This window comes from Anneissia japonica, unplaced genomic scaffold (assembly GCF_011630105.1).
Source record: "Anneissia japonica isolate Jap-2015-1 unplaced genomic scaffold, ASM1163010v1 scaffold288199_len66533_cov196, whole genome shotgun sequence".
Classification (NCBI taxonomy): domain Eukaryota; kingdom Metazoa; phylum Echinodermata; class Crinoidea; order Comatulida; family Comatulidae; genus Anneissia; species Anneissia japonica.
In genome coordinates, this window is record NW_022708452.1 from 15,573 (window position 1) to 36,481 (window position 20,909).

Here is a 20,909-nt window from a genome sequence, read left to right on the forward strand (position 1 = left end):
ACCTAGGCCTAGCTACTAGGCTGCATAATTACAGGCCCTAGTCTATCAGCAAGTAGTGTTGGCCTATGGTAGGCTCTACACTAGGCCTACTAACTTTTATTATTAATGAATTAGAGAACGTTAATGTTGCCTAGGGCCTTAATTGTGTTCTGGTACTGGCCATCACGATAGGTACCAGTGGTAAGCTAAGGCCTAGTATTCACTAAAACTAACATAGCTAGGCCTAGGCCTTTTTTAATTAAATATCAAAGATCAAGAAGATCGTGTAGGCTCCTCCTTCCTAGGCCGATCCTTGGCTGTTCCAAGATCTCCTCCCGGTCTAGGTCTACATAGGCTGCAACCTGCCCTGTAGGCTAAAAATAATACACTTGCACACTCTCTTCGAAACACACATGCCAATTAAAACATCACCATTTAATTTGTTTTCTATTTTTCCTGTTGCCTCCAGTTCCTATAGGCCTAATTAAGGCCTAGGGCCTAGGCCTAAATCGATATTTCAATCACGACGATCTCGCTCGCGATACGTTTCTATGTTATGATTGTAAGAGTTATCGACGCATGCGCGTTTGCCGATTTCTGCTTATCTTGTTGTCAAGTAGGTTACGTAACGGTGAGATAATTACGATCGCGGCGAGGAGGTCTGTACCTTTGATCTTCGCTCGATGTTACTCCTTCTGTTCTATTTTCTCTATGCACACACACACACATACATTTCATGTTCGAATTATCCCATTAGTTCCTTGTGACCTTAAGGTCACAAAGGAACTAAAAATACTAATTATTAGTATTTCAACTGAATTGGAGGCGTTTGAAAAGGTTATAATTAACACAAATTCGACACACGTTTCTGCTCGCTGTTCGCTGTGTTAAATCTGTTGTGTGGCTGATCGAAGTTTTCGTTTTCGTTTACAATGTACTTGCAAATACACTGCTTTTATATCACTTTATATGTTTTACTGTTACTTTTTACATATGTTTAACATCGGGCAGAAGTAAGAAGGGATTTTTAGCCAAAATATGTTAGACGGCCTGCACACACTGCAGTTTTAATATAATGCTGCGGGCTGCCAAAAAATTGACGGCCTGCGGGTCACACTTTGTCCATAAGTGATGTATTGAGTCATTTAAAGTAGTTTTCAAAATATGGTACCTGCTGTTTTTTAATTTCTTTTCTTTAAATTTTGAGGCTTGTGAAGTGAGATTTAGCATTGCCTTCTGCTTGTATGCTAGAGAACTAAACAGTATCAACTTGACTCTTTCCAGCAACATGACTGCTGCCATCATTCATACAGACCGGCACTGTTTCTGTCTGTTTACGCACCAAGAGGTTTACCAAAATCAGTAACCAATATCATTCTACTTTTGAAATCTGCCATTGTAATTGTATAGCAAATCAAAGGTATAATCAATTAGTTAGTAATCAGGAGATAAGCAGCATAAAAGCTTCGGGAGGCACTGTATGTTTGTGGGTGTTGGTTAATTTCAGAAGGCTGAGATTCTGGGTTGTGTTGATAAAGGTTGAGATAAATTTTATGTGGGTTCAGTTTGTGGTTTGAAATAATTTAAGAGTTTGAGTTTGCTGGTTAGAATTTAATTTATGGAAGGTTGAGTTTGTAGATAGAGGTTAATGTAAGGGGGTCTGAAATGTATTGGTTGGGGTTAATTTTAAGGGGCTAAAGTGATTGAGTGTGTGAGCTGGAGTTATTTTACAGGGTTGAGGTTGTTTATTTTAGTGGCGTTTACAATTGAAACACCTCCTTCTTAAATATAATTTGTTTAAAGTAAATTGGCAGATGTTGAATTTGATGTATGGAAGGAAGGTTTTTAGACAAAGGCAAACTTGAGCAAACAGGCAAATAAAGAAGCAGGAACTGTAAACATTGCAGCCTATTAAATGTGAAGTAGGAAACCTGTGGAGCTTGTCTATTCAGTGAACCCCATAAAACAATTGCCAGGGTATTCCTTTTTTTAAAATATTAAAAACAAAAAATCTTTTACTACTGTACCACATGATAAAAAATAATAATAATATCAATAACACAAAATATTTTAATTAACAAATTTATTTAATAATTCATACACTTATTTTTACTTTCAATTCTGATTAGATCATGAATTTTAGTATTTCTACAAGAATACACATAATTTCCTTTAATTCAGATAGTAAAGTCCCAAATCTTTCATCGATATTTATAGCATCATATGCTAAATAGTTGCCTACATATGGTGGGAGTGTGTGTGTTGGGGGGGGGGGCTTGGTGTGTTTTGTGTAAGCAGAGACATACATATATTACAGCTACTCACCTGGTGCAGCAAGAGCAAGTACACAGAATAAAGACAACTCTCGGTCGGTTAAATTCAACTTGTTCATCTTTTCAAAAAAGCGAAATTTTGTTGAGAAAAACATTACATCCAAATCTTCAAGAACTTGTCGTCGAAAATATACACCATCTGTTGGAAACCAAAGTCCATCAGCTGTGTAGCGCGACGAGGTCGCTATCATGGCAAGCTCAAAGCCGGAGTGTTTCAGGAGCGCTACCTGATCATTGATATCAAGCATTCGAAATTCCGGCAGTTTCTTTGCAAACTTTGCAAGGCTTTCAACAGCCGTATGCAAAGCACCGATACAAAAGTCTGAGATGTCATTTAATTGTGTAAGTTCTCGCATCGGTTTACTTGCTATGTTGGGGTCACCCTTGAAAGAGAAAAAAATTTACTTTTTAAATAAAAATATATGGAATATTTCAATGTTAATCCACCATCAAACCTTAATTATGCAACTTTAAATGCATCATTTTCAACTTAATAAGACTTGCAGAAGTACTCCTTTGATTAAAAATAAGTTATTATTTGTACTCAGGAACCACAGGACAAAAAAAAAGAAAAAAAGAAGGAATGTTGCAATGTTACTTCTGACACACTATATGAAAATTATAGTTTACAGATTCACATAAATATGACAGGTTTAAAATCAATGATTATCATATCACAAAATCTCCAATAGCCCTGGGCTTTTTTTTTATGAGACTGTTGGATGGGCTTCTTTTCGAGATGGGCTTCTATTCGAGACTACTTTTCCAAATTAAAGGGGGGGGGGGCTCTTTTCTAAATCAATGCTTAAGGTTTCGGGAATACTACTCTAAAACAATAGGAGTGTAAGACTACTGAAAAGATTTTTCAACCATGATCTCCTGTTTAAAAAAAAAACATCAAGAAAATAATTTTTTTTAAATTACAGTGGAGTATTTTTATCTAATCACAACATCAGAGAGAACATCAGTCTGTATCATAATTGCATAAACTACTGAATATACCAAGTGTTTTTCATTGTTTATCTCCGTTTATTTGAAATTCATACAGACCTGTTGTAATATCTCGAAAAGAAGCCTGTACTACCTTCAATAGAAATCCATGGGCTTTTTTTTTTAAAATTACTTTTGCAAACTAAAGAGGGGGCTCCATTTTGAGATGGGCTTCTTCTCGATATTAAGCCCATAGGGCTTCTATACAGTATTACTTTATCTAATAAATATCTAATGTTCTTAAATACTTATCATAACATTAAACTTTGGCACTATTACACGTTCCCTTGTAGGAACACCAAACAAAGGCTGGCAATACCACAATGATGCAGTAATGACCACACTTAAGTTCATCATTAGGAGGTGACCTTAAGGTGTTTCCCCTGTCAGGTTCAACACATTTAGGTCAGAAATTCAATGAAGGATTGGCCAAAAGGAAGCTATTGTATGCAGTACTCAATGTAAGCTACCATTCAAAGATTATTGCCGGAAAACTTGCATCAATAAAATACTGATACACATCATAGATTATGTAGGTGATTTGTAAGCAGTCAACACCAAAGGTCATTGATCTCAGGCTGGTAGGTCATCTGTATAATATCATACAAATTACATTATTTTCATATGTATTTGCAAATATTTTTTATATTTTTTCGAAGAAAATATAATAAAATTGCTAACAAAAATATTTACAAAAGTTCATCATTTTCTCTGAATTTTGATTTTTAAACTACTGTGCACGATAAGCACTCAATTTCCTTAGACCTATTGATGGGGATGAATAAATACTCTGAATATTGAATCTATAGCAGTTCAACCATCAATAAACTACTTTCTGATTGAACATTTCTCCACACACTTCTTTAACCACTTGGAAAAATCAAACATTTTAGGGCCTAGACTTGCCACAAGTCCCTTATTTTTTTTTCTCATTCAGGACAGCACCACTAATGAGGAAGTTAATTTAGAGACCGAATACTGTATAAAGCTTAATCCGAAAAAAAAAAAAAAAAAAAAAAATTAAAAAAATCAAGTTTTAGACACCAATTAAATTAGGTATGGCGCGTAAGTGCAATAAAAAGTGAGTAACCCAAAATTAGGGCCTGGAACCCAGGCTAATTAGGGCCTAAATGTAAATGTTGAGTTCATTACAATATATGCACCTAGTATACATACAATCTTTTTTTCATAATTATTATTGTAAATGATATAATGATTTATATTCAGTTTAGTTAATGTTAAGTTTAATACAGTATGATTATATTTTGTATTTTGTTTATAATACTCCTTTTGTTTCAGTTTCAGTTTTTTAATTTATACAAGTGATCCTATTAAATAAATTTTTTTTAAATATTATTATTATTATTATTAGAATTATTATTTTTATTATGCTTACATAAGTATAAAAATATACGTAGTGGGAAAAAAGTGAATATAGAAAAAGCAAGTCAATGACCTACTTTCATGTAGAGTAAAAGATGGCAAAAGTCGGGTCGCGATCTTGTGGCTATACCAAAGATAGGCTTAGCACCCAGTTCGGCTTGAAATTCCCGCTAAATTGTGAGGAAAATCGTGTCATTTTGACACAGGATAGGCCAGGGACTTGAACTACCAATTTCCCCGGTTTTTTCCCAAACTTGTGCTACAAAGTCCTCGCAAGTATACCCCATAAATGCTGCAACTCCCCCCATATTTCCCACACTTGTGCTATCAAGTCCTCAAAAATATACCCCATAAATGCGGCACCTCCCCTTATAGAAATATTTAAGAGTGAGCCCCCAGGAAACTACCCATATTAGGCTAGTACACTCTTATAACAGCGAAGATTGTCACAAAATTGCGTTATCTGTATTGAAGCAAAGTCAAAACACAAAACATTTTAACTTATAAAAAAACAACACTAAAACTGCACTAATTTTAGACATGAAAAATGGTATTTTAATGCATTCAGTGTTAGTGTAATGGAAGTGTAGTCTGCTATTTCACTAGCTGTATGTGAATAAATATTCTAATAAATTCAAGGTCATTATCAGTATGCAGTCGACATTGTTTCTACTGAAATAAGGTGATGATTTTTACACCTTGTTTCGTGAAGCCACTGTCAGCCGGTAATGACAATTTTGAATAAAAATAAAATAATTTTTGGTCAGTTAGCACACCACACAGTCATAAAAAAATTATTATTTTTATTACACTTGCCACCACCTTGAAATCTCCCAAAATAAGATATATTTCTCCATTAATTATATAAATTTAATGCATTTAAATAAATTCTATACTGTTTACATTCATTTTCCCTCAAATTAAAGACCACTATTATTTGGGAATGGGGATATTATATGTAGAGACATATAATATTAAAGATAAAGGACATTGTTTATTTGGGACAAAAGAAAAGTGGTCTTTATTTTCTCCCCTGCTACTGTATGCTTTGGGCAAAACTATTTTTCTAAAAAAAACCTCTACTGATAGTCTTTCAAAAAAATTAATTTGTAAAACAATATATAAAAAAGTCTCGCCTAAGAAAGAAATATTGTAATTTCATACATTATGTTGTGGGTTAACTGGTCTGTGTACAAACAAAATCAGCAAGTCTTATCGAAGGCCTACTATAAAAGTACTGGTATGTATATTGACCTATTGTAATCCAACTGTAATTATCATTATAATAAAAGCTAGCAGATCGGAATTAACATCCTTTAAATATTAATGGAACAGGCAAAACTACTAAAGTTGGGCAGTTTAAATGACCTATACCAACACAACCAGAAGTGACCTCATTAAAGTTGCTAGGTTCATAATAACTGTGTTAATTCTTTGAGTCTCATATTTTCCAAATTTTCCTTCCTGGAGATTTTCACCCAGTATATTAAACAACTGACCCTAATACAATATCAAACTTTTATTTTTAGAAATTAACTAAAGTGGAATTTAAAATGAAGCAGAAAGCAGAGGTTCCACTAATTAATTTTAAATAAAACAAAAAGAAAATAACAATATTCAATACATTCGGTAAATAAATCCTACACTGTTCACATGGAGTTAACCCACAGCATCAATACAACTGAAAATATTAATTTTACATCTGAAGAAATGAATAACACTCAATACAATTTTTAGACGTCCTCATCACACTGAACCAAGGTTCTATCAACACCACAGGCTATCGTAAGAGCACACATACCAACAAATATTTACATTTCCAGTCAAACCACCCCCTTCATCCCAAACTAAGTGATGCGAAAGCCTCATATATTCCAACAAAGCAGAAGAAATGAAAACTACAGAAAAGGCATTAAAAGGATGTGGATACCCTAGCTGGACCATCAAAACCATACAAAAACACAACACCGAAAAACAAAAGGAAATGTGGCCATGTTAAAGGATTGTTGGAAGAAATCAGGAGGACATTCAAAAACACAACGTTGGAACATAATTATTTCAAACCAGTAATCAAAATAAGGGGTACAGTTCTCCACCCTAAGGACAAAAAAAGAAAGAAGATAACTGTGGTGTCATCTACCAAGTAGGCTGAAAGAACTGTAAAAAAGTATACATTGGTGAAAAAGGAAGATGCCTCAACACACGATTAAAAGAACATATAAAAGATGTACTGTAACTGACCATACAGGTAGAATCCAAACAACAGTATCCAGAAAACAATATCCTGTCTAAGGTAAAAAATACTGGTTTATTTACAAAGAATAACAATCATATTTACACGAATTGAAACCAGATGAAATTATTTGATCAATATTCAGTACATTCTAGACTGTCTTAAAAATGTGGACTTTTTGGATTTGGAGTGTTGCCTATGCACCCATCGCACTCCTCCACCCTTTGGTACGAGCCTGTAAAGTAATAATTTCACAGTGAATTCTGAGTACAACCTCAAAAATTCATTGAATTTAATTTTCAAATTAAAAGTAATTATAAAGGGCAATTTAGGCTACATCTCCAGAGGTCCCAAGTCTACCGCTGCTTGCGGTGCTTTTAATTCACAATTCAAGAAGTACGTTCGCCACTGGTGGCGTACCATCGAGGTCAACGAACTCAACTCTGGAAAAAGTATATTGTTTGAAAGTATGGAGGTCCATGTTGTTGGTTATGCTGTAATATCTGTGAAGAACGTGGAATAACCGATGTTGAAAGATATTTAAAGGTATGTTGACTTCTTTTTGAACAGTTTTCTGTGATTGTGATAAAAAATCATACGTTCTATACTCAGTTTTGTGACGTCACTTGGAAATGGATGGTTTAGAGGCCTGCACTCGTCATTACCCTACCTGGCCTAAGTCTAGCCGCCTCCTTGAGCCATTTTTTCCGGTACTAGCTAGGGCCTAGACTAGTTCAGGCCAACTGTCCTTTAAATACGTTAGGTCTAGACCTCAGTTAAGGTTTTTGAAGTCAAGCTACGTACTGTACGCCTAGACAAGACTATCGATATTTTAACAAGAATTAAAAAAAAAATTAGTTTACATACATTTTGAGATAAGGCGCGATCGACAAATTATTCAAAACGCCAAATCTGCGTCCAGACGCGTTTTCCATTGTTATACCAAAACGCGTCTGAAAACACCGTTTGGATGCCGATATTCTGTTTGGACTTTGCTCCTCCCCTTTTAATACGGCCAAGTGCCTGCATCGTAAAACGCGTCTAGACGCTCTCTTGGCATCTTCCCTATACTCAAGTCTGAACGATTACCGTACTTGCGCGAATAAGCCCCGTTTGAATAAGCGCCCCTATCGAATAAGCGCCCCTCATAACGAGAAAATTTCCTTAAGGGCCCCGTTTGAATAAGCGCCCCCATTCTAATTTGAATAAACGCCCCCTCAATAACCCAATCAATCCTGGGACTGTGGATGTTGGCATGAATTGAGGTGTGGAGTGGAATCACATTCTCCGTTAGTCAATATCAAAGTGAGGATATTTATCTTTGACAGAATGATGAGAGCTCCCTGGACAGACAGTTTATTTCCAACTTTCATCTTCTTTCATTTGTCTATAGCCTAGTTATACTACTCCTTTTCCGACAATTTGCACCTTTAACACATTCTCATCTAAGTTTTCAAGAAAACCTGCAATGATCATGCCGTCCTGCTATTCTCAATCGACCAATGGCGAACAAGCTAACCATCACCACTAATTTCATCTGCTATTCTGCTGTTATGTATACTGTACTCACAACATTCTTGTCATGACAAGCCATGCTCTCTGGACGATTATCTTTTCCGCCTCAGCAGCATTCGTAATTTGCGGTTTCCTGATGTCCTTATTTAATCGTTTTTCATTCAAAATGTGCCTCTTGGATTTAATAAGTTCTCATAAGAACCCCTCGATTTTCATCTATTTGCATAAGCGCCCCCTCAATTTTCACTCTGTTTTTATAAGCGCCCCGTTTGAATAAGCGCCCCTCAAAAAGTGCAAAAAATATTTTAAGCGCCCGGGCGCTTATTCGCGCGAGTACGGTACCCGCTTTGCGAACGTCTTGCATACAAGTTTAAATCTACCGCAAATGCCGGTCAAATTAAGTCTGGTCATACAACTAATTCATAATCGGAAACATTTAGACCACACCATTTTCTGCAAATTTTAAGAACATCGCTAACACAGTAGTAGGCCTACTTACATCTTCTTGCCTGAGATTTTTTCACTCGGGTCTCCGTTTTTGGCTAAGAATTTTCACACAGTTATCAACAGTCTATTTTTAGTATATATGACCTCCCTTGACTGTCACTATAAATAGACTGGTTGTGAATGCAACATTCTTAACTGTCTATTTTTAGTGACTGACCCACCCTTTACTAGACGCGCATCGAATTAGTTTTCGATACGCGCATATTATTATAAGATTGGCAATCAGAATGCTTGTCTCCTATTTTCTAGTACACTGTCGCGTCGACAAAATCAATTCTTCATTTGTACATTTTCCCTAATAATTCCATGTTTTTAAATTTGTAGTGGGATTATTTTCATCTTAAAAAAATTCAGTTCCTCAACTACTACAATGTTTTATTATGTAGGCCTATATATATATATATATATATTTTTTATTATTATGTGAATAAAGATACCAAGATGATAAATATACCAGTGTTTATTTAATCTAAATTAAGCTTTACTTTAATTTTGTATCCTAATTTTGTATCCTAGGCCAACTCATCATTATATCCTATTGTTTGATTTTCATCTTAAAAACGTTTTTAGTTTCTCAACTACAATGTATTATTTTATACAGGCCTATATATATTTTATTAAGTGAATAAAAATACCAAGATGATAAATATACCAGTTTTTATTTGATTTAAATTATGCTTTACTTTAATTTTGTATCCTGTTTGTGGTTTCCATTATTATTATTATTATTACCTGTGAGATATTGTCTGTATATTTATATTGAAATGAATGACAAATAAAATATATACTGAATGTATAGATTCGTTTATGTTGTTAATAAAGTTATTTTTATTTATTTATTTTTTATCTGGGACGGATCCAGAATTTTTTTTAAACGGAAGGGGGTGAGAAGGGGGCAAGAAAGGGCAAGAATGGGGCACTACAGTTTCAGAATAGATAAGCGACAAACAACACAGGTATTGCCCACATACGCCTACTGGATCCACCCCTGATTATATTTATTATTTTTATTTTTAGGCAGTTTATGTTTAACACATATTTGAAATTTACAACGAATGACAATAAAACTGATTCATGTATTTAATAAAAATGCCAATAGGTTCTGGAAAGGATATGGATGTTTCCATGGTAGATGTAAAATATAGTGTACATGTAAAATATGTAATTCTGGCTGCAAAAAAATAATATTAATACTAGACCTATATAAAATTAAAAAAACAATAGCAAAAGAAAACATTTATTTAAATTTCATCACAAATTTACGAAAGAAGAGTCAATCCATGTCATATCAATTTATTGCAAGTGATTTATTTTTAGCTGATTACACGGCTGCAATAACTTATAAACATAGGCATGCCTACTCTATAAAAATAAAACAAAAAACATCATTCAGACCTATCATCAAATTTTCTCCGATGATTAAATTGAACATCGTACGCATACCCATAGGTATTTTTAGTATGTGCTATTTTTAGTATCAGTTGGCATACTTCCAACATTTCACACACAGCGGCGTATAAAGGCAAAGCATCCAAGCCATAGGAACAAGTACATTTTTGAAGTATTCTGGTCAAAGTTTAAACTGTCTAGGCCTAGGCCTAGGCATCGGGGAGGTCTACACCACATACAATTACTTCCTGCCAAATAAGGCCTTAACAGTCAAGATGTAAGCCTAGGTCTACAGGCTATTATTTTTGAATTATTTTTACCTTTATTTTCATATAACCCTAGGCCTGGCCTATATTTTAGTCCCTAGTCTAGGCTAGCCTATTAAATATTATTAGGCCTAGTAGGATTATGTGAGATAGTAGGCCCTATGCCTAACCTAGGCCTACTACACTATGGAACTCAATAAAAATAGATCGTCATTTTTGTTTGTGTCTTCTGCCAACTGTAGTTCAAACGGACAGCATCTCAACGATACCCGCAATAGCATTAAAACATACTGTAGTAAATAATAGGAACGTAAAATAACACGTCTGAACGATAGGCTATGAACAATAACAAAAGCTTCCGCAAAAGGTTCAGACGCGTCTGGATGGTTCGAACGATGGGCTATGAACAATAACAAAAGCCTCTGCAAACCGTTCAGACGCGTCTGGACGGTTCGAACCGTTCAGACGCGTCTCGTGAATGGTGGAGCTTAGCTAATGAATATTCATAAAGTTGTTTTAATTAGGACGATTGATTTGCCAGACGCGTTTGGCATAGCACCGTTTAGCTGAGCACCGTTTAGCTGAGCACCGTTTAGCTGAGCACCGTTTAGCTGAACACGTTCTTGTCGTTTTTAATAATTTGTCGATCGTGCCTAATATTTTAGTTATTTTTTTTTTATGTTTACAGACTTGTTTGCTATGATTGAACTGCATCCAAATTCCGCTCTTCTCTTAGCAGCAAAGAAGCTACTAGACTACTACTACTGTTGAATACAATATTAAACTAACAGATGCAAGAAAGAACTGTAAATTGTGATATTGATGTAGTAGGCCTAAGTGTAAATAAATGAATAATGTACAATATTAGACTAAGCCTACTGTACAGATTAGTAGATTCCAGAATTTATGTAATTTCATGGTAATTTACATTGTGTAAATAAAAATGAAAGGAAGAGCAAGTTAACTGTGTGTTGTGATCATTGAATGTCAAGTATTTGATATTATGAGTAGTTTAGTATTGGCTGCAACTCGACGCGCGTTGTATTTGCAGGCGGCCAAAGGTTCCCGACAAAATCTCCTGCGAATGGAGTTCTTCAACTTGGGACCACTGCATCACACTTGAGACACCATACGTGGCTCAAGCCCAAACTGGGTCACGCTAGGTATGAACACATTTGCACACTAGGTGTAGGCCTACCTTTTTAATTTTTTATCCTAAGCCTAGATCAGTCTAGCTTTAGCGCTGAGCAGAGAGAGCTTCTGTAACTTAGTTAAACAGTTGTCAGTCCATTACATGTTGTTCAGACCACAAACAATACTAACTTTTTCTATTCAAGGAGGTAGCCAAGGTAGGACTAGGCCTAGTCAAGATCTACCAACACCAAACTTACCAAGATTATTATGCATGAAGTTACCCAATCACATGACCCAATCAGTCATACATGATATCGCACATCAAATTTGATGCGTGAAATAGTACGTCAAATGATCTTTCACCATTTGCCCAGGCCTTAAATTCAAAAACATATGGGACGCAAAATTTGGTATGGCGTGTATTGCAGTGGCGTATCTAGGGGAGGGCGCAGAAAATTACTCGCGCCCCCTAGTCACCCCCCAAAAATCATGGTCAAGTAGTTAAAAATGACCTAAAATCACCATATGCGAATTAGCGCCCCTCTCAACTGATTGAGGCCCCCCACTTCACCTTCGTGCCTCCATCAGCCCCTCCCCCATTTCAAGACCTCTAGATACGCCACTGGTGCATTGAGCGCAATAAAAAGATTATATTTTCCAAAAATTCACTGAGATACCAAAGCTACAGTATAGCCTGGAACTTATGATAGGAATGCCCATGTGGTAACATTGGTCAGTTTGTGTCATGACCATTGTTGGACTCATTTATGGTAACAATGAACAGAAATACATAATTGAATGGTGTGAATCCAACAATCTCATACTTTAACATAACTAAAACTAATGAGCAAATTATACTTATTTTTTGTAAGATTTTAAGATGAAAAAAATCATCATTATCAGTCCTATTCTACATCTGCACTCTTCAACTAAAATTGCCTTTAAGGGTTAACCAAGGAGGCAAGCTATCAGGCTCGAAATCAAAAATTGAAGCTGTATGGGCATGAACAGGGGTCTATGACGCAAGAAGCAGGAACATTATCCCAGCCAAATGGTCAGCTCAGATTACATTACCGTCAAACCAAAATTACTGCACATACATTCTACTGTAGTTATTGCATGCTTCAGATAGGCCTATGCTGAAACTTTGAAAGAGCAACCCTCAAGATTGTTATGATTAGTTTTATATTTCAGCCCTTCAATATTTAGCCTACATATTTATTTGATGAGTATCAAATGTATATATTCCATATCGATCAGCTTTTCAGGTGCACGCTGCAGTTTATATCCGATATTCATCAATACTAATTTACTTTTGACATAATTAGCTACGTACGTACCTCTTCTATTTTGAATTTGGTTGTTCTGCCTGTTGGTAATGGAGCAAACCTTTCAACCCAGATTTCTTTAAAGGCTTCATGAATCCTATCAGTAATTGATCTTAGCTCAATTTTCTTCTTGTCTTCCTCTGTGGCGAGGTTTTCCTCTTGGTTCAATTCCTCCATCAGCTTCAGACGCTCCTCCCTTGGCATCCGACCAAATCTTGAAGCTAGCAAACAAACAAAACCAGTTTAATATTCTAAGCAAACTCTTCACACAATGTTAATAAAATGTGTCATACAAGAACAAATATATATATAAAATAAATAAATAATCATGATCTTAAAAATACTACTGAATGATTTCAAGAATTAACATAACTTGACAAACATACAAAAAATTGTAACAAACAGAAAGATATAATACAGTATAAAATTATACAGAAGGACAAACTCAACCTATCATTAAATGAAATAACAAAGAAATACATTTTTGAAGCAACACAAAGAGAAAACTTTTTATATGAAAAAACAGAAACACCATACATTGTAAACCACCAAAATAAATCCGTTCATTGATATAATGCTAACCTTCACCAATAAGCTTGTTCAAACTAGAAGACGCATTTAAAATTGTCATGATGTTGGGAGTAGGCCGTGGTTGCAAAAAAGTCTGTTGACTGGATACTGCTGGATTCTCTGGGTATACAGTACAGTTTGGCCAGTTAACACAACTATAATGAATGAGGTTTTTCTGGTTGAAGTGATCAATTAGTCGGGCTTTGTGTGTTTTATTAATTTACAGACTGATATGAGATATGATGAACTTTGTAGCCTGGATGTTTACTCCTTGAAACAGGTCACACATCACGAGGTCATGCATTCAATTATAAGTAACACTGAATATGGTCCACTGTTCTACACTCTCCAGATAGAGGAACCAATTACACAACTTGTTAAAGCGATTCCTATATTCAAACCAATTTTTCTGTTCATTCAAAATCCATCACTAATTACATGGCAAAAATAATAACGCTATATAAGAATGTCATGTACAAAAAATGTGGTTTTTGTCACCAAAAAGTCTATGACAAGATGTCAGCGTCTATGATACAGTGCAAAGGACTCACTGGACACATGTACAGCATTACTGTTTGCTACAATTATTTCTGAAAACTCAGCTTGTTTCCTGCTTGTTGAGAAATTTTGCGCTTATTGGTAAATATTTGAATAGTAAACTAATAGTCACTTTGAAAGACAAGGTAAATTTATCTGACCATGGAGGAAATGAGAGCAAGCATGCTGACCCCAATGGTTCAAGTTTCAATGTTCAGGAGCACAAAAGATGAACTACACTCAATTTATGACTTCACAATGTGCACAATGTTCCCAATATATGTTGTTTGATTGATGGCTTTAACTTCAAATTATAAACTTTGTGATAAGCTGATATTAAACCTCTGACGTAAACCAAAATCAGTTTTTGTCACCTGATAATGATAAATATTTAATACGGATTACTTAAATTTCTAAAATTTATGTTTAAATGTCTACTTATTTCTTCATTATTATTATTCAATAACTTCATGGATGAATCAAAAAGTGAATGAATCAATCAATATTTCAAATTATAAATTATGATGTAATCTACAAGTAACATTCTTATTATAGTTTTATATAATCTTCACCTTAAACTATATATAATTAATTTACTATGAATGTAAAGCCCTTTAACTGCATTACCAAACCTCCTCTGGTGTTTTATGAGACAAGTGGGCATCAAAGACCACACAAACATGCATTTGCAGCAGTTAACCTCATAAAATGAATCTCATGAAATATTAAAATGAAAAAGTTATAAACAATCAGAAGGCAGACTCATGGGAATAGTACTTTGAAGAGAAATTATCAATAGCCACAGGTTTTTAGATGATACCTAGCATACTTGCTCAATGGGTAGATGAAAGTCCTTGGGTGAACATTTGAAGAAGTTGTTGGTTCGAAAAAATATATCAGCTTGTCCTTAATTTCTGGAATCAAGTAACTGAAAAAACAGCAGAATTCCTGTCAGAAACTTATGCACATCTTTGGAATAAAAAAAAAAAAATATTTGTAAGTTGATTCAAAAAGTCTTTCGTTGCAGGAGTAATTTGAGGATTGATGCTTCCTTTGTAAGTAGTAACTGATGAATCCTATTGTAAGAGTTTGGTTCCTAAAAGTCCCCTTTATAACATCTCCAACTGAAGACTTCAACCAAGTTTCAACGATCACAGGTCATCAAGCAACAGAGACTTGATACATTGACTGTCCTTGGTATTGGTGTTTTACAATCATACGAAAAACAAATTTTTGTCACAGTTGCACTAGCACTCCTCTATATATAACACGTCTAGAAAACAATTAAAACACAACTGTAAACCATTCTGTTGACTGTGTTTCTGAATTCTGTGTTAGGTTTATGATGAATATGGATATACTACGACAGTCTGTAAACAACCATGATGGATTGTGATACCTTTGACCTGCAAGGGCCTAAGCAGAAAATAGGCAAATCATGGCCCATACTCATCTTACTTTAAACAACCTCAGCAATTAAAATCTGCATACCACCTTTTCACTATAAACCAGTTTAGTGGGTAACAGTTCATCCTGCAGGTTTGAAGCATCTTCATTAAGCAACTAAAATTCTTCCTGTTCTTTCTTCCAGATAGTTTATCATTCCACAGTGTTTAATTACAACAAAGTAAATCAGAATATATACAGAATATGGTATGATAAGTTAAGTCGCAATAAAACAAGACATTAATCAAGTCCAGCAAGAGAAGTGAAAGTACAACAACAAAAACAGTTGGGAAGTGAGTATGTTAAAGTGCAGGTATATCAGTGTTTATTCTGCAATAACGAGTTCATTGCCTTGCTCTTTCACCTGCAATCTACCTCAACCACAACTTAAATCTGCTGCTAAGACACTGTATGAATATTATTAATAAATTCATTAATTCACAGTGAAGTTCAACAAAAAATACCACCTACTTATTAACAATCAATTGCTTCATTTAACGAGAATGAGGTAATTGTAACATACACTTTGTTTTTTATAAGAACCAGTAAAATTTTGCCCAGACTCAGTGTTCTTATTTTTTGTCCGATTTCAGGCTCAAAATGTTCTTATTTTGTTCTTAAGTTACACACTTACATAACAAAATTATTATTGTACAGCATTATACACTGTACTGGAAGTAGGTAAAGGTGGCCCTGGTAAAAATGGTCCCTAAATAAAAGGCCCTAAAAAATGGCCACAGAAAAAAGGCCCCAGTAAAAATGACCCCAAATGACAGGTAGGTACACCTACTGTACTGCATTATTGAGGGTATAACATAGTCACACATACTGCAATAAGGAATTTTCTGGTTTTTCTAGTTTTTTTTTAAAAATAAAAATCTCATTTGACATTTTACCTCAGCCTCAATTTGTTCTTAATTTTTAAGCAATTTCAGCCTTGTAGTGTTCATATAAAATGTGTTCTTATAAAAAAAAAAGTGTAATTAGTTTTCACAATTAGATTAAAATTAACAGAAATCTATTATTATAATGTATCAGAATCTTGCGTTTATTGTCTGAGAATACTTTCATCATCGATTTTCAAAATTCAGATACAGATTTTAGCACTAAAATGCTATGTTATTAATAATATTCAAATAAAATACAATGTTTGCTCAGGTCTAGCTTATGAATCTGACATAATAAGGGTCTCTAGATGCACAGCCTTCATGACTAGTTTTTTTATACAACATATTCAGGAATGGATCCAGGATTTGAAGCAGAGGGTTTCTAGATTTTTAAAAGAACTAAAAAAACGAAGGGGAGTCTGCAAGAAAATTGGATTCTTAGATGGCCAGAAATGAGCTTTCCAGACATAGACAACATAAAGTACTACAGTTACGTCACGATACCATGTGATACTACTCTGTTGATTTCGGCGACACAAAATGCGTTCAACCTGACGCCATTTTCTCCACTGACAAACCATTGATCCCAATTTCTAACGTAATTATTAAGATGTTGTATCTTAGTTTTTCTTTGTAAATTTTAATTGATGATTAAATGTGTGTTCGATAACTAATATAAAGCGAGCTTTTGTGTTTTTAGTACATTTTGATGGTAAATTATTAGGTTTTAAAATGCCTATTCCAGAAAGCCTATTCTAAACCATTAAGATTATGAAGTCATTCAGGTGTAATGAATGGTAACCAACGTCTGGTTGACAAAAAAAAAGAATTAACTCCGTTTCTGCAATTCTTAGCTCTAAACATGAAATACACATGAATACAAACGCAATCTTTTTCTTTTTGTATTCATGATAATAAAAAAGTTGACAAAATACAAATCTGTGCAAAACTCAATGGGGCAACCATCCACCAACATTTTGGAGTATTACTGGACCTCTGCTAGATGGCTTGTACAAAAGAAATGGATACATATTTGTACTGCCATAGAAGCCCCCCCCCCACCCCAATCAGAGATGTTTGCCTCAACAAAAGGGAGGTTTCGCACGCAAACGCGTAGATTAGTGTAACGGATACGTCATCATTTTGACGTCATACGCCGACTGCTATCTGCCAAACGTGAAAACGCGTAGGGAAATTTTAGATTTCTAGTAGGACGTTCGTTTTTACGTAAGTGTCAAAAATAAATGTATCTTTGAATACGTATGTGTCATTTTTGTGACATTTGAAGACAGAAAATTACGATAGGATGCATCTCATTTTGGGGTATCAAAATGTTGGTGCTTTGAACTTGGTGGTGTCAGGATTTTGTGTAGGCCTAGGCCTACTTGTAGCCAGGCACTTTTGGGTCATAATCAATAGGGCCTATCACAAAATAACCAACACTTCTGGGCAACAAAGGAAGTATTTTTCGGCTAACAATTTTCAATTTCCAAAACTTTTTTTTTTTTTAATACTAATAAAACTTTCAGAAGCATGATGAGAGAAGAGTGAGTACAGTAGGCCTAAGCTAAGGCCCTGGCCACGACTAAATTGCGCTGTGATTGCGAAAAACACAGAATGGCTACGAACCGCTACGGATAGCTAAACGTATGCGTACATGTATTCGTTCGCGTGCGAAACCTCTCAAAAGAAAAAATAAAAGCATTATATTTTATTAAATAGTATTCAACTCAAAAACGTAAGTCTTGTTCAAGGACAACTCAAACAGTGTGACCAGCATCTCTAACTGACAGCCTTATAGACCCCTTGCAATATTTACATTGGCCTATCTGGTAGGCAGAAGATTCATAAAGTATAAGAAATGCATTGGAAATCAGGATGCTGGTTATCTTTTATTTTGTTGTGCCAAAAATATGAAAGCTGCATGGACAAAATCCACACATATCATAGTTATAACAATATACTGTAGTATGCTTTTAAAAAACATATAATCAAAAAACAGTTCAACATACCATCATGTGACATGCCAACAGTCAGACATTTCTGAAAGCGACAATATTGGCACTTGTTACGTGTCGCTACATTTATTTTACATGGTTCAGACTTGTAAAAGGGGCACTGCTTGTACACAAGTTTCATACGATGAGTTCGGCGGAAAAATCCCTGCAAAAAAATGAAATTTGTATAATGTAATCTAATTTGTCACTGAATCATTTTATATAGAACTATCATCATACTCATTATTCATTAGGGAGTTCGGACTATATTAGGATGGTACGATCTGGAACGTCAATAACGCAACATCGAATTATATGATGTAATGTTGGTTGCAATGACAAATTTGAAAATATATGATAGTGAAGGAAAAACGATGGTGGTAAAAATTATGGTGGAATAGTACTGCAGACATTTGTCATTTAAGGCGCGCGATCGTGCACGTGCACCATCACGCACCTAAACTGCCATCGAGGGGTGTGAAAAATAGCTCACCTTACATTTCAAAATAATTCACCTCCACAGCACTCAAAATGCCGACGCAATTTTTGCTGACCACAGCAATTATTTACCAACGTCAAAGATGCTAGGCCTAGGCTGAAAAACGTCTTTATTTATATATGCTGGGTCAAATTTGTGTGGAGGTTGAAAAATACAGGGGGAGTTTTTATGGCCCAAAATAGTGATTTTAGTAATGTAATTTGACAGGCAAATTACAGTAATATTTTTAGCAAATTTCTTTGAAAAAATTTTGTAGGCATAGGGCCTAGCTAGGTATAGAGTATAGTAATTTCATTTTACAGTAGTTGGGAACGATATCAGGAGTGGGGGTGGTGGCAGTGGCCTACTACTGGACTACAATTTATTTGAAGCTATCTTGGGTCCGATCGTCCACACCAGTTGGGCCCAATCGTCTGTCACCCGAAGTTTTCATTACGATGATCAAGAACATATACTATCTAGGCCCTAGGCTAGGCTTAGATTGCTGCCGTCACTCTGCTACGTATACTACTGTAGTACCGCATAACAGAGAAAGCGACCCACGCGGTGCATTCTTAAATTGTACACACATTATTAAAATGTATTAGACGATAACACGATATCACTGACTGAACGATCTACCACCCTCGCATCGCAGTAACTACTGTACTGAACTAGGCCTAGCTTAGGCCTAATGTTTTTGTGGAAAGTTAGATAGTCCTTATGTACCCGACAGTCGGTTGCCTTTATATATTCACTTGTCTTCAATTTGTATTCAAAGGGTACATTGCTGCATATCCAACTGTCGGGGATATGGTAGTACCTTCATATGACTACTCCATAGAGATAATAATAAGAATACTAGAGCACTAACCGCAATGTATTCGATGTTCGAAATATGCAGAACCGTGTGGGTACCATCCAAGATAGCTGCCATAGATTTAGCCAATCAAATTTCGCTAAGCACCAAAGTTTGCAATTGCGCCCTCAATTTACTCAGAGGGTTCAGTACAGCTGGTTACCCGTATGCGGTGTTTGGGTGTAATGTACACGATTTTAATTTTCATTCCTTGGTACTTTATTTTTGAATAAGATGCTCCACTTGGCCTCATTTTGGCTACAATAGTTTAATAATTTGTTATTACCATTACTCATTATCATTATTGAAATAATAGTCAGTCAGAGGGCTTATTAATATGTAATAATATACTAAGCCTGAAGGTGGCGCTTTAGTACGACGGCCATCTTGGATGGTACACATACATAATTCTGCATTGCTGCGCCATCTTGTCAACACTCTAGTTGTTTAATAGCTCTATAGACTACTCGTACAACAGAAAAAGACGTCGCATGGAGTGAAAAATGGAGATCTAAATGAAAAAAACCATGTATTTCAGCACGTATTAAAACCTTTTTGTTATAATTTGACCGGTTAGCGTGAGCCCTGACTGAACACTGCAGAAACTTCACATCGAACTTCGCATCGCGAAGTAAAACAAAATGTCGGAAAACTTTTCTTTGACGCGTGCGCATTTGCATAAATGTCTACACACATACGCACACACATACTACACACTATAAAACACAAAGAAAAAACAGTGAAAGTGATTACAATAGTTATTGCATTACATGCATAGGAACTAAAAAGGTCTGTCATAATAAAAAAGCTAATTATAGTTTGAAAACAAAAATGGTTTACTGGTCATTAAAATATGAGTGAAAGCTAGTCATACTCTTGCATTTCAATTTCACCCCCACGCCTTTCCCGTGCACTCCGCCCGGCACAATTTCCCCCATTAAACCACCACCTTCATTGTCATTCCTTGAGTTCTTTTGTTTTTAACTGTATTTTTTTTATTGCTAGGCCTAATGTCAATAAATAAAATGTAATATACATTTTTTATTGCTAGGCCTAATGTCAATAAAAAATAATACCT

General features: G+C 35.2%; 1 protein-coding gene across 1 annotated transcript in view; it reads right to left on the reverse strand.

Annotated features, from left to right (window-relative positions):
- Positions 1-20,909, reverse strand: part of LOC117106521 (peroxisome proliferator-activated receptor alpha-like) — a 42,299-nt gene that overhangs the window by 11,586 nt on the left and 9,804 nt on the right. Inside the window, exons 3-5 of the mRNA XM_033247891.1 lie at positions 18,510-18,660; positions 13,070-13,278; positions 2,305-2,695 (exon numbers count right to left, since the gene is read on the reverse strand). Coding sequence (XP_033103782.1) covers positions 2,305-2,695; positions 13,070-13,278; positions 18,510-18,660 — 751 coding nt within the window. The remainder of the gene's footprint in view (positions 1-2,304; positions 2,696-13,069; positions 13,279-18,509; positions 18,661-20,909) is intronic.